The sequence below is a fragment of the Phoxinus phoxinus genome (genome assembly GCF_949152265.1).
Source record: "Phoxinus phoxinus genome assembly, chromosome: 18".
Classification (NCBI taxonomy): Eukaryota; Metazoa; Chordata; class Actinopteri; order Cypriniformes; family Leuciscidae; genus Phoxinus; species Phoxinus phoxinus.
In genome coordinates, this window is record NC_136893.1 from 9,337,080 (window position 1) to 9,356,145 (window position 19,066).

General features: G+C 38.0%; 1 protein-coding gene across 2 annotated transcripts in view; it reads left to right on the forward strand.

Annotated features, from left to right (window-relative positions):
• The first annotated feature begins 1,965 nt into the window (after window positions 1-1,965).
• hbs1l (HBS1-like translational GTPase) overlaps window positions 1,966-19,066 on the forward strand; it is a 28,005-nt gene continuing 10,904 nt past the window's right edge. The window contains exons 1-9 of one of the 2 annotated variants that reach the window (XM_079589222.1): window positions 2,017-2,198; window positions 2,738-2,803; window positions 3,768-3,905; window positions 5,165-5,374; window positions 6,037-6,117; window positions 16,776-16,884; window positions 18,292-18,518; window positions 18,726-18,891; window positions 18,961-19,066. The exon at window positions 18,961-19,066 is cut by the window's right edge and continues 12 nt beyond it. In XM_079589222.1, the coding sequence (XP_079445348.1) occupies window positions 2,156-2,198; window positions 2,738-2,803; window positions 3,768-3,905; window positions 5,165-5,374; window positions 6,037-6,117; window positions 16,776-16,884; window positions 18,292-18,518; window positions 18,726-18,891; window positions 18,961-19,066 (1,146 nt within the window). In that variant the 5' untranslated portion in view covers window positions 2,017-2,155. Of the gene's footprint in view, window positions 2,199-2,737; window positions 2,804-3,767; window positions 3,906-5,164; window positions 5,375-6,036; window positions 6,118-16,775; window positions 16,885-18,291; window positions 18,519-18,725; window positions 18,892-18,960 lie in introns of both variants that reach the window. The other variant, XM_079589223.1, reaches the window with a different exon arrangement.

A 19,066-nucleotide genomic window follows, 5' to 3' on the forward strand; every position in this document is an offset into this window, starting at 1 on the left:
CCACTCTTTAATGGCTAATTAAAATGTTGAATTTTATCCTCCCTACCATTATACCCAGGCCCAGCCACTGAGACAACCTGTGGGTAACACTTTTTAGAAAGTTGCAGGCAGTGAATGAAACATCCCCCACCGCACACACATACCACACCTAAGGTTAATCCAGGGTCAGTCAAATGTTCATCTCCTGTCTCCTTCATCTCATCTCTCCTCCTTACTGTTTACCTTCATTTAAAGTCACCATGGCATCAAAAGTGACAATTCTTATTTTTATGGAATATTGCAGTTTATTATAAATTTATCTGTGCACAAACTTTTTTTTTTAATTCATGCCCGCGTAATCTTTAATCAACATAACTTCCCCTCCCTCTTGCATCATAATCACTATCATCATCTTTTCTCTTCTCTGATGACATGTTTACTAGTATGAGGGCAGGACAACCTGTCACTCACATGACATCACAGCAATAGCAAACCACAATAATTCTGTCAATTCTCAATGGACAAAATCAAGTCCCGCACTACATTTGTCCTGGTTCGAGAAGCCGTTTCTCTCGCATATACGTCACAATGGGAAAGAAAAAACCCATTGCAGCTTTCGTTTCATGCTGACTATAAAGTAAGACATTTTGAATAATAGCAGGAAAACACTAATTAATTATGCATATTTATTTGTGCCATTCTTTGAAGCTCCTTTTACACTCTGGCAATTCATAACTATTTTATGTTTTTGCGAATTGGTGGTTAATTATGAATTCGCACATTTTTGTATGATCTGCTTACGCCCCACTGATGGTTCGGTTTAGGGGTGGATCTTTCATGCTTGCAGGAGTTTTTTCTTCTTCAAAAATTTCACATTTCCGTACAAATAACATCGTAAAAATTCATACAAAATTGCATCGGGATGCTTTCTCTGTATGGAAAGAACCCCTCCCACCTGTGTCTTTACAACCTACTCTGTAGACTTGATATAACTGGGTCAGTCTAAGAAAGCATGAAGCAATGAAGCATCTGTATATCTGCAGTGCTGAGTGTGTTTTAAGTTAAATTTAGACATGTTCTCAAAGTTTAAATGTCATGCAGATGTGAATGAAACCATATTTAGCACAAACAGTATCAGATTAGTGACTGTGGTAAATCTCTCTTTATCTGCCTGCTGTACAGAAAAACTTCACTTATACTTTACCTCACTATTCCTGACTTATAAGACATTACAATGTAAATGGCAATCAAATGGGCATTCACCCAAAACACCTATCCTCTCCTTTATATTTTTGATAATTCTCCCTATGTTTCCTACAGCCCAGACTGAAAGGCGCATTTAGGGAACTAAGCAATCAGCTTAGTTCCCTGTTCATATCTCCTAAGTTATTCATCGATTTCTTGAAAGTATTGAAACCGAAAGATCAAGATCCTAAAAAATCTGATATAGCAGAGAGGAGGAGAGAGATTGAAGGTGGTTTCCAGGAGTAGGTTTCGCAGCTGCAGAGTCTTGTGTTCCAAGGAGAGATAAACATTACAGGGGATTTTTTTTTCTCCACTTGGGCTTCTATAGCTATAGATGTCAAAAGATCAATTAAACACATGACAATGAGTGAAAAATATACACATTATAGATAAGCTTGTTGGAAACCCCATTGTCAGCGGTTCCCCAACTGTCATGCAATATTAATCTAATTAATCTCATCATTAATAATTTAGTTCGACATTAGCTACACATTGTCATATGTGTCAGTGTTAATTCAGGTTTGATTTATATAAACTTTGCATTGTAGAATAAAAAGTCTCTATTACACTTGTTAACTAGGCCTATATTATTTCACTGTAGAGTTAACACAGATAGGCTATTATAATCTAGGCCCATGTGTCTAAATATTTTCTGAAAGTGTATGTTTATCCTTTACAAATTTACCGTGTTAACTATAATCTCCACATAGATAAAAAAACATCATTGTTTAATCTGGCTTTTAGAATCTTTAGTTTTAGAGGCTTTCAGAATCAACTCTGTGTTTTCTCACTGCGCATGCGCGTCCCTCCTGCTTCTGATGGCCGTCAACATGGCGGCTGTGGAGTGAGACGCATGTCTAAACTTTGCTCTGACAATTGATATTTTGCCTCGCGTAAATTGTTTACGTGAAAGAAAGCCATCGAACAAAAAATGTCCCGCCACAGGAATGTCCGAGGTTATAACTACGACGAAGGTATATACGGGAAATATGATATTTAGCCGCTTTTATGTAAAGAGGCCTGTATGATTGCTAGTTAAGTTAGCTGGTTTATTTATACAGAGTCCAGTGCTAGAGATTATGACAGACTGCTATCGTGTCACTGTTTCCGATGGTAACAGCTGGACTGTGCGCCTGGTAAACAGTTCTGTGCTTTAAAACTCAAATATTTGTATTTAATTCAAATCACAACTAACAGTTACTTTACATATTGCCTTCATGTTTATGTCTATTTGTGTGACCACAGATCAGCCGTCTAGTATATAAGACAAAAGTAACAGCTGGGCTCTTAAATCCACTCTATTTCTTCTCAGTTTTAGTGACTTTTGACGTTTACTTTAGTTAGCCTAATGACTGTTGTTGGATTGCTTCAGGTGGTGTAGCTGACTAAGCAACGCTTTTTTGGCCCCATCAATGCTGTTCTGTTTGTTGATGCTGTGGAATTGCTTTAACTAAAACTAGCTTTTGTGGTTTGGAATAAAACAGAATTGTCTCAATTTCTTCCTTTTTTATAGACTTTGATGATGATGACGTGTACGGGCAGTCAGTGGAGGATGACTACTGCATCTCTCCTGCCACTGGTTTGTGTTTTCATTAAAGTTGCATGTGATTTAAATAATTGTGTAAATTCCTTATTTTGAGTATTCCGGTCATTTTGATAAGTCATAAATCACAACTGCAAAATGTTCCTAATGTTATTTATGTTTTTTTATTTGAAGATTGTATATTTATTATCATTTGCATTTCATTTTTGGCCTTATGTTGGATTAAATGAAAAAAGAAATGGAAAAAAATGATTTGGTTTGATATGATTTCTACTCTTCTACTGACCCAGTGCAGTGCCATTTATAAAAATACATGTTTTACCCACCAAAAAAATTCCCCATACTCGCATGCATTCACATGTTGAATCATGGGATAGTTCACCCAAAAATAAATATTCTGTCATCAATTACTTATGTTGTTCCAAACCCATAAGACTTTTGTTCATCTTCAAAACCAAATGAAGATATTTGAATGAAATTTGAGAGATTTAGATCTGTCCCTCCATTAAAAGTCATTTCACCCAAAACTCTGAAGGTTCAAAACATTAATAAAAATATCTTTAAAAAAATCCGTATGGATCAAGCAGTTTAATCCAAGTCTTCTGTAGAGACACGATTGCTTTATATGATGAACAGATTTAATTTAGGATTTTATTCACATATAAACATTGAACATACAATGAGTACTCAAATGTAGTAAATGGGAGCTCAAACTAGTTGTTTGACACATTAGAACAAACCTCTTTAGTTCAAACCTCATTAGCACGAGAATGAACATTGATGCATCACAGTTTTGGGTCAATAGACTTGTAACGGAGGGACAGGAATCAGATTTCATAAGAAATATCTTCTATTGTGTTCTAAAGATGAACAAAGGGCTTATGGGTTTGGAACGACATGAGGCTGAGTAATTGATGACAGAACTGACCCTTTAAACTGTATAATATTGATGTTAATTTTTGTCTGTTATGGAGATGTTTGTGAATTCATGTTTCCATAGCCGCACAGTTTATCTACTCGCGTCAAGACTCAAGGCAGGCTCGACATGTAGAGACCGTGGAGGAGGCAGAATATGAGGAGGAGGAAGAGATGCCAACCTCTCCAACCATCACAAGCACACTAGACCCACTAAAGCAAGGTACACACTGATTTTATGGGTTAAGAGATGGGTTAAAGGTCTCGTTCTTCGTGATTCCATTTTTTAAACTTTAGCTAGTGTGTAATGTTGCTGTTAGAGCATAAAAAATACCTGTAAAATTATAAAGCTCAAAGTTCAATGCCAAGCGAGATATTTGATTTAACAGAAGTCCCCTTTCAAAGCTTACAGCGAACGGTCGGTTTGGACTACATCCCTCTACATCCTGCTTTAATGACGTCACTAGAACAGTTTTTTGACTAACCTCCGCCCACAGGAATACACAAAAAAAGGGCGCTTGGTCTTCTCCTACAGAGAAGAGGAAGAGTTGCGTTTGTTGAGTGTGTTTGTCGCCATGTCGTCGAGACGCTGTTATTTTCATCCCGGAGTCAAATCACCTTACAATAACACTGAGAGCATGCATCTCCACTATGGTAAGAGGCGTGACCTTTCCGGGCAACGTGCGCTAAGCTGCTGTCGAATCACAACTCGTTACGTATTTCTGAAGGAGGGACTTCATAGAACAAGGAAGTATTCAGCCTGTTTTTAGGAAAGTGAAAACAGCGGTATACAGATCAGTAAATTTTGTGAAAAATACAGGTTTTTTTTTACACGTGAAACATGAATACATGTTATATTGTACACTGTACCGTAAACACAATCAAAGCTTCAAAAACACACGAAAAACGGGACCTTTCAGATGGTCCCTTATTGTAATGAATATCTGGCTAGTAAGTTTATCTAATTTTATCTTTAATATTTTTAAATGTTCGTTTACTTTTACAACAACGTGCATAATGATTCAGTTTTTAATATGCCGATTTTGTCCTCAAGAAACATTTATTTTTATCAGTGTTAAAAACGGTCTCTGCTTAATATTTTTGTGGAAACCGTGACATGCATACTTGCTGAATAAAAGTATAAATTTCTTTAAAAAAAAATCTTATTGACACTTATTACACCTTGACTTCAGTGTTCAGCTTTTCAATTAATGTCAGAAAAGAGCGAACGACCAAGGGTTTAATCTTTAGGATTTTATTAAAACACCTTGTGGAATTTACCATTAGAGGTTACCACCCCAAACCTTTGAAAGGTAGTAAAGTTCAAACTTAAACAATGGTGTTTTTGTGCTGATGTAATTATTAATCTAATTCTTTGTGTTTGTCAAAAATCCATATTCAGTTTTGAGGAATGTTAACATTTCATTAGGAATATGTATTGTATTAGATTTTATTAATATTAATATGTTTGTGTTTGGACAGGTCAGTTGTATTCCTGTTTGGATCACATGAGAGCAGTACTGGGAGACTCAGTTCCAGACTCCACACTGACTCAGGCAGCTCTTAAATACGACTGCGACCCTCACCGGGCCCTTGATTTCATTCTGACTGAGGAGAACACCAATACACACGCCCCTCCTGCCAGAACCAACGTACAGCCCGAGCCTACCACCACAGCTGCACCACAGAAAGGTACACACACACACACACCCTTCCACCCAAAACCAGAACACACCAACCAAAAAAATAACTACACAACATTATACAATTTGTAGCACATTAACTACCCAAAACACATCTGTGCCACTTCCACTTAAAAATTTGCCCTCTTATGTATTTTAATCCAAAATGAAAATGAAAACCACTCCAGCAAGACCACAGATAGTTAAAACACAAAAAGTTGGCATGAGGTCTCAGGGGAAAATGTTAAACTCCAGGGTTTTTCCAAAACTGGGGATAACCTAATTTTTTTGGTTGTGTTTCAGTATCAGAGCCTATGAATAAATGCAAATATTTATAAAAGTAATACTGCTAACACTGATATTTATTATTATTTGTCATATTTGTTATAATATTGTTTCTACTTTACCTTTACAATTTATGTATACAATATTATGTATACAAAAAGATAAAAAATTTTCCCCAGGCTTCAACTGCTAACTTTGTTTACATCCACCAGACTGAGTTTTTATTTGTTGCTTTTGTTGTTGTTGTTGTTTTTATATATCCTTAATTTTACCATGTATAACGTATTGCCTTTTTCTTGCTTTCTCTGTGGTCTCGGCTAACTATTGATCGCCTTCCTCATCCTCTCGGTTGTACTCTCTGACTACAATTGGCCCTCGTAAGGTAAGGAGCCTTATTTTCTCCATCACACGACAGTATTAAGACTGTATCAAGTGCACATTCAGGCAAACCCCTGAAACGAGACGGCGGTCAGTCTTACAGCCTCAGTGATCTGTTAGCCATGCCTGAACCAAACAAGATCATGCCTCAGGTTTTAAATCCTCCCCCTGGTCTGGGAAGTTTGACAAAAGGCCATTTAAATGTGCTTTCAAGTCATAATTTGGGCATTGATGGAACTTTAGGACAAAGTTCACTCGCCCAAGTAATATCTCAGCATGAACAGAAGTGTACAAACATTCCTCCTTTAGTTGCTTCCACTGGTGTCTCGTTGGATTACACAGCTCCTCTTACTACCAGTCCTTTTGGTTCTTTTCTTGGTTCTACCCCTCCACTTTCTGCAGTTCTATCTCAGGGTCCTAGTCTCCCACCTTTTCCCGGTTTGTCTGTTGGCTCTGGGGCGTCTCTCTCTTCTGGTTTCTCTTTGGGAACCTCTGTACCAGCTGGTCTGGGTGTGACATCCTCCTCATCTCTTCTAACCTGCTCTCTCAGTAGTCTGGCGCTGCAGGATTCCCAGCGGTCCGCCCCTCTTCCGGTTTCCTTAGGAAGTTTGAGGTCTGTCCTGCAAAGCAGTGGGCCGTTGGGAGTACCTGGGCAAGGGAAGAGCTCTGGAAGCCTTTCATTGGCTGAGCTGATTCAGGAACACCAGGACAGCAGTCCCAAACTCTATGACAGTTTACCAGGACTCCAAAACACCCAAAATTCATATATTACTGGTACACAAAACAATACGCACATCCAAAAGCCTATTCAAACATCTGCTGCAAATGCCCCTCCAGGCTTTTTAGAGGCACCATCCCTGTCTGAACTCATGTCCCAGAACCAAGCATCACTCACATGCACTGCATCTCTCAAGAGTGAAAATATGTCTAATCATCAAGCATTGAACAAATCTGCAACAGCATTACCTAAGCCCCGCGCACTAAGCTTAAATCAGAGCGTCGATCTTAGCGCACTTATCTCCCAAACATCTCCTGACAGTCGCTCGCCAACCCTTTTGAGTTTTACCCAAGTCTCCGCTAGTAAGAAAAAACGTGTGTTTGCTAAACCGTCAATTTTTGCGTCCGCGTTTTGCGTGTCCGTGAGCAGCGAGAAGAGTCTACGCAGTAGAGCAACGCATAATGCTTTCTTATACAGCAGACAGATGGAGAGAGTGAAAGAACGAGTGCAGTGTCTACCTCTCCATCACATCACCCCGTTTTCTTTCGACACGCCCTCTCCGGATGACATGGTCAAGGCAAATCAGAGAAAAGCTTTTACTCGAGACTGACTTTTTTTTATTTTATCTTTCCGGACCATTTAAAAAAATCTTCCAAACAAAAAGGTTTGAGACTCATTTTTACGCAAGATTATGACGTTACAGTTTTGCCCATAATCCAAAGAAGCAGGGCTGTATCTATAAGTTGTCTGACTGAATGCTAAATAATAGTGTTTATTGAATGAAATGCATAGATTAGTGTTATTAATTTTAGGAAAATATGGATTTTCAGATGGTATTAATCGACAAGCACTCAAAGGGTTGTACATTTGAGCCATGAAATTATTATTTAAAGAACTGAGGCTGCTCTATTTTATATCATTCCCCATATAATTCTTTATACTTTTGTATTTTTCTGATTTTTTAAAAATATTTATTTACAGCTAACCATTACACTAAAAAGTTGTGAAGGACTTTTTGATCAAAATGTCACAACCTCAGATAGTAATATAGTATTACTTTTAAAGTCGTCTTGTTTTCAATTTCTCAGTTAGATTTTTCATATTTTCACTTTTTTAAAATGTCATTAGGCTAAATGTATATTTTTTTACTTATGTTGTTTTATGACATTTTGAACTTTCTAGAGTCTCTACATAACGAAAAAGAAAATCTAGAGTAGGAGCAGATAGAGTGCAAAAGATAAAAGAAAAAAACAGCAGATTCTCTCTACAGCTGTTTTGCTGCCATTTGAAATGAGGTGCAGCGCTGGTTTACCACAAACACAGAAAGAGGGAAGACATTTGGGTTTGGGGGACACCTGAAGTTTTTCCTATTATGTGTTTTGACACCCAACACTGTAAAAGTGTGTTTTATTTATAATAATTCATGTTTAATAGACATTTTGTTAATTGTTTTTTCAATTTTGATTGTCCGCTGCATTTTTAACTTGTTTTTAAGCACTGATGTGGCCATGGGCCTGACGTTTTGTATATATTCTGAAATAAAGATTTTCCAGTTTCCTTTCTGCGATTGATGTCGGAGTGTGTGAATATATGGGGGTGGAGGGGAACTTGTTGAGGTTGTGCTTGTTTTCTGCTCCCTTTAAAGGGTGTGTTGGCTTGTGGTGTTTATCATTTACGTGTGACTGTGTATGTGCGCACACGTATGTACATATAAAACAGAGAGTCTCTGTGGCCACATAAAGGTGTTAACACACCCAGAGCATATTGGAAGAGATTTTACAAAGGCTTTGCTTTCATAGTGGTAGACCATCCACCATGGGAGATGATTCACACATGCACAGATCTGAACATGGTCTGAAAACACACACACACACACACACATACACACACACACACACACACACACACACACACACACACCTGCATGTGCATGTTTAGATTGGCTTTGTTTCCTCATTGCACACTGGCCTGGTGTCTAAAACAGTATTATCCTGATAATCCCTTGAAAAGAGTGTGTTCTTTAGGACTGTTGGTGAATAAGACTTTAAGCCTACATAAACAATAAGATTTAATTAAGTGACTAAATGGTCTGGCCATTTAATCACTGACTGTTCTTGTTGGGTTTAAATGTTTACTGAATTTCTTCATCGAAATGCATCCACAATTACTAGTGGTGCTATAAGTAGTTATTAGTACTATTGTTTATACTTCGAGTTAGATATTTGAACAAACTGCTAATCTTAAAGATTCTAAAAATGAAAACGGTCTTTATTTATTGCACCCTCATATCGCTCCAAAACATTCCTTCTATGCGGAATACAAAAGAAGAAAATTTGAAAAAGGTTTAATCTGTTTTGTCCATGTATTGAAAGTCAATGGGGTACAAAACAACATTGGACCCCACTGACTTTCATTGTATGAACAAAATAAAACGGACCTTTTTTCCAAAATATCATCTTTTGTGTCTTACATGTTTGGAACAACATGACGGTGAGTGAATGATGACAGAATTTATTTTTTCCGGAGAACTGTACCTTTAAGTCATAAACTTGAATGTGTAACTTTACCTTCACAGTTTGTGCAACACACACATGGATGATACTTCAAATCGTACAGTTTGAGGAGAGCATATCTAAGAAATCAGACTTATTATTTAGCATTTGGTGGACAATAAACTGGAAAAAATCCCATAGACTTAAATTGAAGGAGGGTCCTATGCCATATCTAGAGACCAGAATATCATGTTGTTGAGCTCTTTTGGCATAGAACAGTAAGTAGCAACCTTAAAACCCATTAGAATACCCTTAGCAACAGCAAAGCAATGCCCCGGCAACCACCTGGATTACCCCAGCACAATGATGAGGAGTTTTGCATAGGCAAACATCCACTACTTTCTTCAGAAAATGTAAAAGCTTCTTTTTTTTACTGTTAGGATGCTTTGACTGCACACACTTTGTATCTTTCCTTTTCGCGTGTGTTCTTGTTAACTCTCTGTTTGTCGAGCCAAGCGTGGGTGAAGGCCTGCTTTTGAAAAGCATGATGCAGCTCACCTTTCACACTTTCTGTCTTCAACTCCTTTTTGTAAATCTCTTTGCCATCTGACCACCTCAAGTCATCTATCCCTTTTTCCCCCTCTCTGTTTTCTCTGCCTTTTTTTGCCACCCACACAGGAAAGAGTGACTGGTTTACAGCTGGCCCTGTTACTGCTCTTTGACGTTTTCTCCCTTTTTTGCACTTTGTGGCTTTTGCAGAAATGGTGATATGTCATTGTGTCTGTGCTTCGAGTCGTGCAGCACTACATAGATTGGTCAGAGAGCGAGAGAGAGAGAGCTTATTGACCCTATTTGAGAGTGTGAATAAAGATCATTTGTAGCTTTTCTCCTTCTCTGTCAGACTGTTTCTTGTTTTCTCATTCTTTGTTCTCCCCTAAAGACTGTCAATAGAACTAGATGATTTTACAGACTTAATACACAGTAGTCTACATGCCTATTTAATTTAGCTTAAAGTAAGAGATAGAATTGATGGTTAAGTTTGTATTAGTGGTGTTTGCTAAGTTAAGCATCATACTTGGAGTTATAGATTTGAACAGATCCCTTACCCGAAGAATTAAACTTTAGCATGTAACTTGACCTGAATTGTTTGTGCTACAGAGATGAATGATGCCTCAAATCTTGTGGCTTGGTTCTGAGAACTGTGCTATTACTTATCCGAATGATTAGGCTTGTGTTTTTTTCTCACCTGGGGACGAAAAAAATGGACGATGTAAATCTAGGGTACCGAATATCAAAGTCATTGCTGTTTTTTACTAGCTTGGTCCTATTAGACTCTCGTACATTTCATTTGTACAGACTACAGAGAGTCTGGCACCTCTCCATTGACAAGCGTTAACTTCCTTGTAGGCGGGTACTCTGTTGAAGTTTAAAATAATTGGTTCTGCCCAGAGCCACTCTGGATCTACCATAACCAATCGCTAATGTTTGGTTCTGACAAAACTTGAACTCAAACTAGCGCACGACCTCAACGTCATCGTTCTCAGCCACGTCCTCTGTTCGCTGATTGGACCGGTAAAAAATTTACCGTAGAAAACACGCAAATATACCATAAACCCAGACGTAGTACTGAAGGAAAATTAAAATTGAGCGGAAGTACGTAGGAGGGTATTCACTTGGTAAAGTAAAAAACTGTGTAGAAATTGCATAAAACTGCTTGGATTCTGACCGCCATACCAACATTCTTGCAACCTCTTAGAATACTGTAGTCTAGATGCAACAAGCTAAAAAAACTAGTTTACGCCAGTTACGCCCAGAGACGTTGCCCACACGTGAGGCTGTAGTGTGTAAGTGTCCCAACCCCCATAGATGTAAAGGATGCGGAAAAGATCAAAAGTGTGTCCACATTTCACCAGGCTCGATGCCAACAGTGCGCAGTGTAATATTTGCAACAAGGTAATTGCTGCCAAGACCGGCAACACGACAAATCTAATGAAGCACTTGTTAGTGCACGGAATAAACTTAAAAGCAGAACGTTGCTCCGTCTTCGACTGCAAGAAGAATTGGAGTGAGTCACAAATGAACCAAAGCTCAGCTTATAGGCTACTTGCCTTAAAGGATTAGTTCACTTTAAAAAAAAAAACTTTTGCTGATAATTTACTCACCCCCCCATGTCATCCAAGATGTCTATGTCTTTCTTTCTTCAGTCGAAAAGAAATGAAGGTTTTTGATGAAAACATTTCTCCATATAATGGACTTCAGTGGGCCCCAAACGGTTCAAGGTCCAAATGACAGTTGCAGCTTCAAAGGGCTTTAAACGATACCAGACGATGAATAAGGGTCTAATCTAGCGAAACAATCGGTCATTTCAAAAATAATTTAAAAAGTTTAAGTTTTATAAGCACAAACGCTTGCCTTGCTCTGTTCTGTGATGCGCGTTCGTGACGTCACGTAATACACAATTACGTTGAAAAGGTCACGCTTGACGTAGGCGGAACTACCGAGTCAGTGTTTACAAATGTGAGGATAGAGGACCATATACATATATTCAAATGTCTTTGTGTCAACTTATCGTTTAAAATGGCCATTGCGTGTGCGTATCCGGGGTGTTGTAATTATAAAAAGCCTAAAAGAGAATTTTCGTCAGGACAGATATTTTTGACTTTTCATAGAAGCGTGACCTTTTCAACGTAGTTGCGTATTACGTGACGTCACGAACGAGCATCACAGAACAGAGCAAGGTGAGCATTTGTGCTTGAACCTTTTGGGGCCCATTGAAGTCCATTATATGGAGAAAGGTTTTCATCAAAAACCTTAATTTATTTTCGACTGAAGAAAGAAAGATTTCTTGGATGACATTGGGGTGAGTAAATTATCAGCAAAAGTTTTTTTTTAAAGTGAACTAATCCTTTAAAGACGAGAAATAGGCATATAGAAAGTTTAAAATGTCTAATTCGAATCAAAAACAAATGAAAGTTGCATTTCTCTCTATAGGCGCGAGCACACGTTCACTATACTGCGGAGATGACGAGTCAGCAATGTAAACTTCTTCTTTGCAGCCGACACTGACTCAGAAAACACTTTTTTTAGTTGTTTATTAATAAACAATTAAAATGTCTCCTTGGTATTTTCTCCTGACATATTCATAATAGTTTGGTTACTTTTGCCAGTGCTTTGTGTGTGAGCTTAAGCGCGAGACATATATTCCACCCCCTAGTGGCCTATTTGAGTCTTTGAGTCTGTAAAAAAAAAAGTCAACAAACTGAAAAAAATAAAATAAAAATTTAGGTGATGTAATCTTTTTAAAAACGGATTTCATAAAATTGGTATTGAAAAAAAGTATCGTTCAGGAAGCGGTATCGAAGTCAAGGTATTGATATCGGAAATCTTTGAACGATACCCACCCTTAGTTATGTGACAGTAACATGGCAGATGTAGTACGTCCAAATTTCATTCATAAGTGTTGTCACAATACTGGAATTTCCTACTCCGATACCTTGAAAAATATCGATATATATATATATATATGATATAATTTTTTTGTAATAGCTTACACAGCACAGGAAGGCTTTATTTGAATCGTTGAACTACATTTAAAAAAACAAAACAAATAAAGATTCAGTAATAAAATAAGAACAAATAAACACATTTTCAAATGATAGCACAAATAAAAACAATAGAATAAAGAGACAAATTAAATAAACATGGCTTTACGTTTTTCAGTTGGGTCCAACAATATTTGGGTAAGAAATACTACAGAAATGAAAGTATTCAAATGTTAAATAAAATTGGATCGTTTTCATTGTAAGAATTAAATACTTACAATTAAAGTTACAAAAAATTTCAACAAGTGATTTTTTTCTCTTTTCTTTGATTAACATGGCAGATGGCAGCTGGTATATTAAGCTACTGTCACTTTAAGAGCTTATGCACAGATCTAGTATACTGTTACACAACATGTGATTTCTCTCAACTATTTACGTTACAAAACTGACTATTTAAATGAATACTCTGAGACAGGCTTTTTTTTAAATCTTTGAAAAAGTCGTCAAATTGGTACTCGCGATCTGTTAAAGTGGCTTTATAAGAGCGCAACTTGTTTAGATCAGTGGGGCGCACTATTGGTGCGAGTACAAAACCTGCGAGAATTAGTAAAATTATAAATAATTTAGAGCCGGAAGCGCTGTACTATGGTTTGCAGAACGCGAAAGTAAGTTGCACATACACCCCATTCAAGCACTATTGAATCGTAGCTAATGAGACGAGTGAGTGAGAGGAGGCGGGTGTGTGACACTTCGCCATCGGAGAGAAGAGAGAGTGAGAAAGCGCAGCTGGTATCGGTCTATGGATACATCAGAAAATGAGTATTGGAACCGTTTCAGATATTTCAGTATCGATAAATATTGAAATATTGATATTATTTGACAACACTACATACTACCCATATTCATACTATATAGAACATACTTTTATGTAAATTCAAATGTAGTACCTACTCAGTATGCGGTTTCCGACGTGTTTCAGAAAGAAATATTAGAAAAAACATTAGAAACTCTGCCTAGAACACCCTAGCTATCACCAAACTCCCTTCAAAGACTGTATAAAGTCTTTGCTATCACATAGCAACTATGTGATTAGCAACATGCTAAAAGTCGACCAGAATGCTCACTGTAGCATTGTGGTATTGGGTTTTGTATAAGGCAAGTACCACTCACGTTGTCTTGAACATTTTTTGAAAACTAATGTGACTAGGTGGCTGCTAGAGGTGTTCTGAATCTGAATGGTTGCTCTGCAGCTGCTCGAGAGTTCTAAGTGTTTTCAAGGGAGTTGCTAGGTGATTGCTAATGTGTTCTGGGATTTCTGAATGTTGCTATGCAGTTGTTGGGGTGTTCTAAAAGTTGCTTACAATAGTGCTGCTAGGATGTTGCAAGGGTTTCTTAAAATCTAGTTTTAATTAGTATTGTAAAGATGGAGGTGTTTAGAAGACTGTCCCATTCATGCAAACGTGCAGGGCTTTTGTCAACCTTTCCCTTCCCTGTTTATGAAAGAGATTAAATGAGTGCAGTGTGTGATGATGCATCTGAGTGCATCTGTCTTGTTCATGTATTGTTTTCAGCAGGTGTGTACTGTAAGGGCAAGGCCGCATGTGAGAAGATCTGTATTAGTGCGTGAGATGTCATTGTGAACTGAGCATATCTGAATGGCAGTAGTAAGGTGAGTGTACGGGGATTCCCCATAGTTATCATGGGACATACACACTCAACCCAATAAAAATAACTGATATGGAAAAGAAGGGGATGAAAGATAAGCTGGAGGGACGATAATGCAGATTGTAAGTGTTTAGGAAAGAAGGCCGTTCCTCCTTGGGTTTTTGTATTTTGTTTTTTATTTTGTTTCCTTCCAGGATTTGTAACACTAGTGCCCCCTACTGGAGCAAAAATATATCCAACACATTTGACTCTCCAGACCTGTTTAGTTAGACAACGTGTTAAAATGGAAGTAACTTTTATTTTATTATTTGAGTTTTATTTTATTGCTTTCTGTTAGTGTGATTCTATCACTGTTGCACTATTGAATTTGATTCATACTGTATAGCAAACAAGGGCTAGGTAATACACAGATCTAGAAAGATGGAGTAAGAACAGAGTGAAAGATGTGTGTACAGTCACTGACTGCAAGTAAAGGAGATGGTAGATAATCAGGTAGGATCATGTCTCACTGGTGTTTGAATAGGCCTGGATCCGTTTTGCTAGGAAGAGCACATTTACATATCCTGAAGGGTGTGTGTCTCTGACTTTTTTTTGTGCTACATGTAGTTGACTATTTTTCTCCCTTTTTTTTTTGTCATCACAGTTGAGTACCGTAATACTCTTTTGAACAACAGCCGACACCAAGTCAGAGTCGACAATGCTTTATTGCGTTATAGCTAACACTTATACAATATTGCCAAAGCATAGAAGGTATTTAAAGTACTGAAATAAACAATAATGTATAGATGCTCAGTAAGATGAAGTAAATGTTACAAATATGGAAAAATAGTATATACATATATAAATAAATAAAAAGAGTAAAAATAGAATTCAACATGAGTGAATTTAAATGGTGGTATATGTAAAATATAAATAATAAATGCAGTGTGGTGATGCATATTATCATGTTGACATGCTGTTACACACGGTCCCTCGTTTCCTTGATCCAAAAACTGAATTTTTTTTTTTAGTGTCTGGCAACCTTTTTTGGAAAATGTTTTTGTATTTTATAGTTTTATCAGTTTTTATTTTTGCTTTTTTAACTTTGCGAATACATAGCATTGGAGCTCTTTGTCAGAAACAAGTTGAATTTGGCAGCGCAGAGTGTTCTGGCAGCTTTGTGTGTAGAGATATGTTGTGTGGGTGTGGTTTGTGTGTAAAGTGTTGCGAAGTGTGTGTGTGTGTTCAGATGGGAGATATTTGTGGGTGTGGCTGAGTGTGTGTGAGCAGGTGAACTGCTATCTACATTCCCCAGCACTTCCTGTCCCTGTAACAGGTGTGTGTGTGTGTGTTGTCATCTTGAGCTCTTTGTGTGTAAAGGGTCCTTGTGGTGTGGCCATAACACATCTGGGGGCTCGTACTGTTTATCTTTATATAATTATTAACGTTGGTTTATAAAACAATGCAAATACACAAACATTGTCATGTTATGATACTTTAAAATTGATCAAGATCAAAATTTTTTTTTTTTCACAAGGTGAGTCTGACATCTCACAAATTCTCCCGAAGATCATAGTTTTTTTTTCCCCATTGTGTTTTTCCCCTTTAATTATTTAATATATATATATATATATATATATATACCAGATCTCCCTTATTGACTCGTCTTCTCATCCTTTTTGTGCTTGGAGGTTAGAGGTTTCAATATTTTCACACATTAACCCTCTGTGTGCTGGAAGTGCACAGTCAGTGTGGGAGTGCGAGTGACGTGCCGGAGTTAACCCTTTCCTGGCCAGAGCGTTCCCTGCTCAAAGCGAGATGACTGGCTGTGGCCGTTGCCACCGAAACGGCTCTACTGCTATGACAAGACACAGTGCACACGCTGAAGCCATTTACCTTACAGGGACAGAAAAATGCTTTCTCTCATCCTCATTTTCTTTCATCCCTTCCCCCTCTTTGGCCCTGAGAGCCTGTTTTGGTGCAGCACGGAGAAGTTGACTCATGAATTTCAGTAAGATAGCGAGAAAATGAGGCTCAGCGCATGTCGAGTGCACTGACACACACATCTGCACATCTGAAAATGAGTAACCCTTCATACTGTACCAAACAGGAAACTTGACTTTCATAAAAGGTACACTGTCATACATTTCTGAACGTAAGGCATGTCAGATTAGTATTGTACAAAAAAAAGCTTGCTTTGTGCTAAGAAAGACATGGTTTCAAAAATGAAAATAAAAAGCAGAATATTTGTAACCTTTGATAAATATTAAAGTTGGTTATTAAATATCAATAATATGAATATTATTGTAATATCGGAAATTTAGTTTGTGCGTATTGTTTTCTACGTCCTAGCAAAAGTACGGGACGCTCCAGTGAGTCGCGTCGAAGCAGAGGTTGTCCCGAAGGTTGCCCGGATGACGGTGTCAGGCAAGAAGCAGACCATGGGCTTTGATGTGCGAAGGTAAGCCAGTCGAGGTAACGTGGAAGTGGTTTAAAGATGTGCCCTGGTAACCCAAACATTGTAGGTTCAAACCTTATAAGGGACGCTTTATGAACTATGTGATCTTTCACCTTTAAGCAAAGCATGTAACCACAGCTCACTCGACAGGGACTGTCCCTGTAATAAGTGCACTGCCACACTGTGACCTAATCAGACACGATTGTCTTGTTTTCAGTGATTTTTGTCTTTCTTCAGACCAGACTGAACGCTAATGACACAGATTAAATAAACTAATTTAAAAATGGATGGTCTTTACAACAGAACTGAACCAACACTGAACTGACTTCAGCTGAACAACAGTCGAAATACATCATTATCCTGTTATCACTGTAAAGCTGCTTTGGAACAATCTTTATTACATAAAGGCAACTTGACTTGACAGTCACAATTGCTCACAAGAAATGCGATATGTAGTTTTAGCTCTATATTTAATTTCATGATGGAACCTTTGGATATACGTGCATTTCATGAAGGATACCTTTTATTTTAAATGTACAGAAAATTGACCTTCGCCTTGATCATCTTCTGTTCACTCATTGCTGAACTGCTGTAGTGAGCTATCCTCTCTTATCGGTTCTTGCAGTTACAGTCCTTAATATTACAGAATTAATTCTCCAGGCCAAGTCTTGTCTACCTGCATTGCATTCTGGGAGAGCAGAAAACCACAGAGATGGCTGGTGCCTGTAGATTAATCTCACACTCACTAACATGAACCCACAGCCTATCACTCCCTCTCCTTCAGCCACAGACCACACCCGTCGCGCTCAAGAAGAAGGGTGTAGGGGTTTCTGCAGGTGGAGCAGCTAATGTACTTTAATTTAATACATTTGTTCAGTCTTTAAGGGACTTTAAGAGGACCTGTGCTAAATTTTCCACACAATCTTTTTTTCCCTCCAAAAGATATCTAGGTTTCCACTAACAATATGTTGGTATTTTGAGTTCAAAAGGTGGTATATAGATTGTACAGTCTACTGTACTTTACTGTTCAAAAGGGATCCGAAAAGTCAAATTGAAATTAGTTTTTTAATTGTAATATTTCATAATAATATTAGTTTAAATGCAGGCGATTTTGAGCAAAGCTGTTTTAAGAAATGAAAAATCAATAAATATAAATAAAACCCTGACCCCAAACTTTTCGACAGCGTTGTATCTTTCTACAAATTTCCAGTAGACAAAAAAACTAAAACATGGGTTGTGAAAATTAGACGCAGTGGGAAAATACTGATTGGATTGAATGTCTATCTCAGCCTTGTTTTTAAATGCATCAAATAACAGAATGAGGTTTAATTGACTTAAAGATCAAGAGAAATGCTCAACAAACCATCCTAGAAATTCTGAGGCGACATTTGCTTTTGTGTCCCTTTTTAGTGCGGAAGAAAATGGCGTTGTTGCCTCATCGGTTCGCAGAGGGCAGAGTCCAGAGGTCACTTCTGCCCCAACCACAGAAACCCCGTCCAAACCAGGGCTTATGAGTGAAGACTCTACCGCTACGACCCCATCTCGACCAGCTGGAAAGAGCAAACAGCAGCTCAACATCCGTGCCGAACTGGAGAAAAGACAAGGAGGAAAACCGCTGCTCAATCTGGTGGTCATAGGCACGATATCCTCTCTATCACTATCCATCCAGTCACATTATCATCCAGTTAATTTTTTGGTCACATTTGAATTAATTTTATTCTCTTGATTCATCCAATTAACTCAAACACTTGTATGAATGTGGTTAGATAAACAACCACATGTATGAATGTAATTAGATAAACCATTAGTGAATATGGATCTTGAACTTTGTTTTGTGTGTGTAGGTCATGTAGATGCTGGAAAGAGCACTCTCATGGGTCATCTGTTATATCTGCTGGGGAATGTTAATAAGAGAACCATGCATAAATATGAGCAGGAGGCCAAGAAAGCTGGCAAGGCCTCGTTCGCCTATGCGTGGGTACTGGATGAGACCGGAGAAGAAAGAGACAGGTTGGTTTAATACGAACACTCAGGTGCCAAACCAAGCTTCATTTGCTCATCGTCTGCTCTCTTTCACAGAGGAGTGACCATGGATGTGGGCATGACAAAGTTTGAGACGGACTCGAAAGTTGTTACTCTGATGGACGCACCAGGACACAAAGACTTCATTCCGAACATGATCACA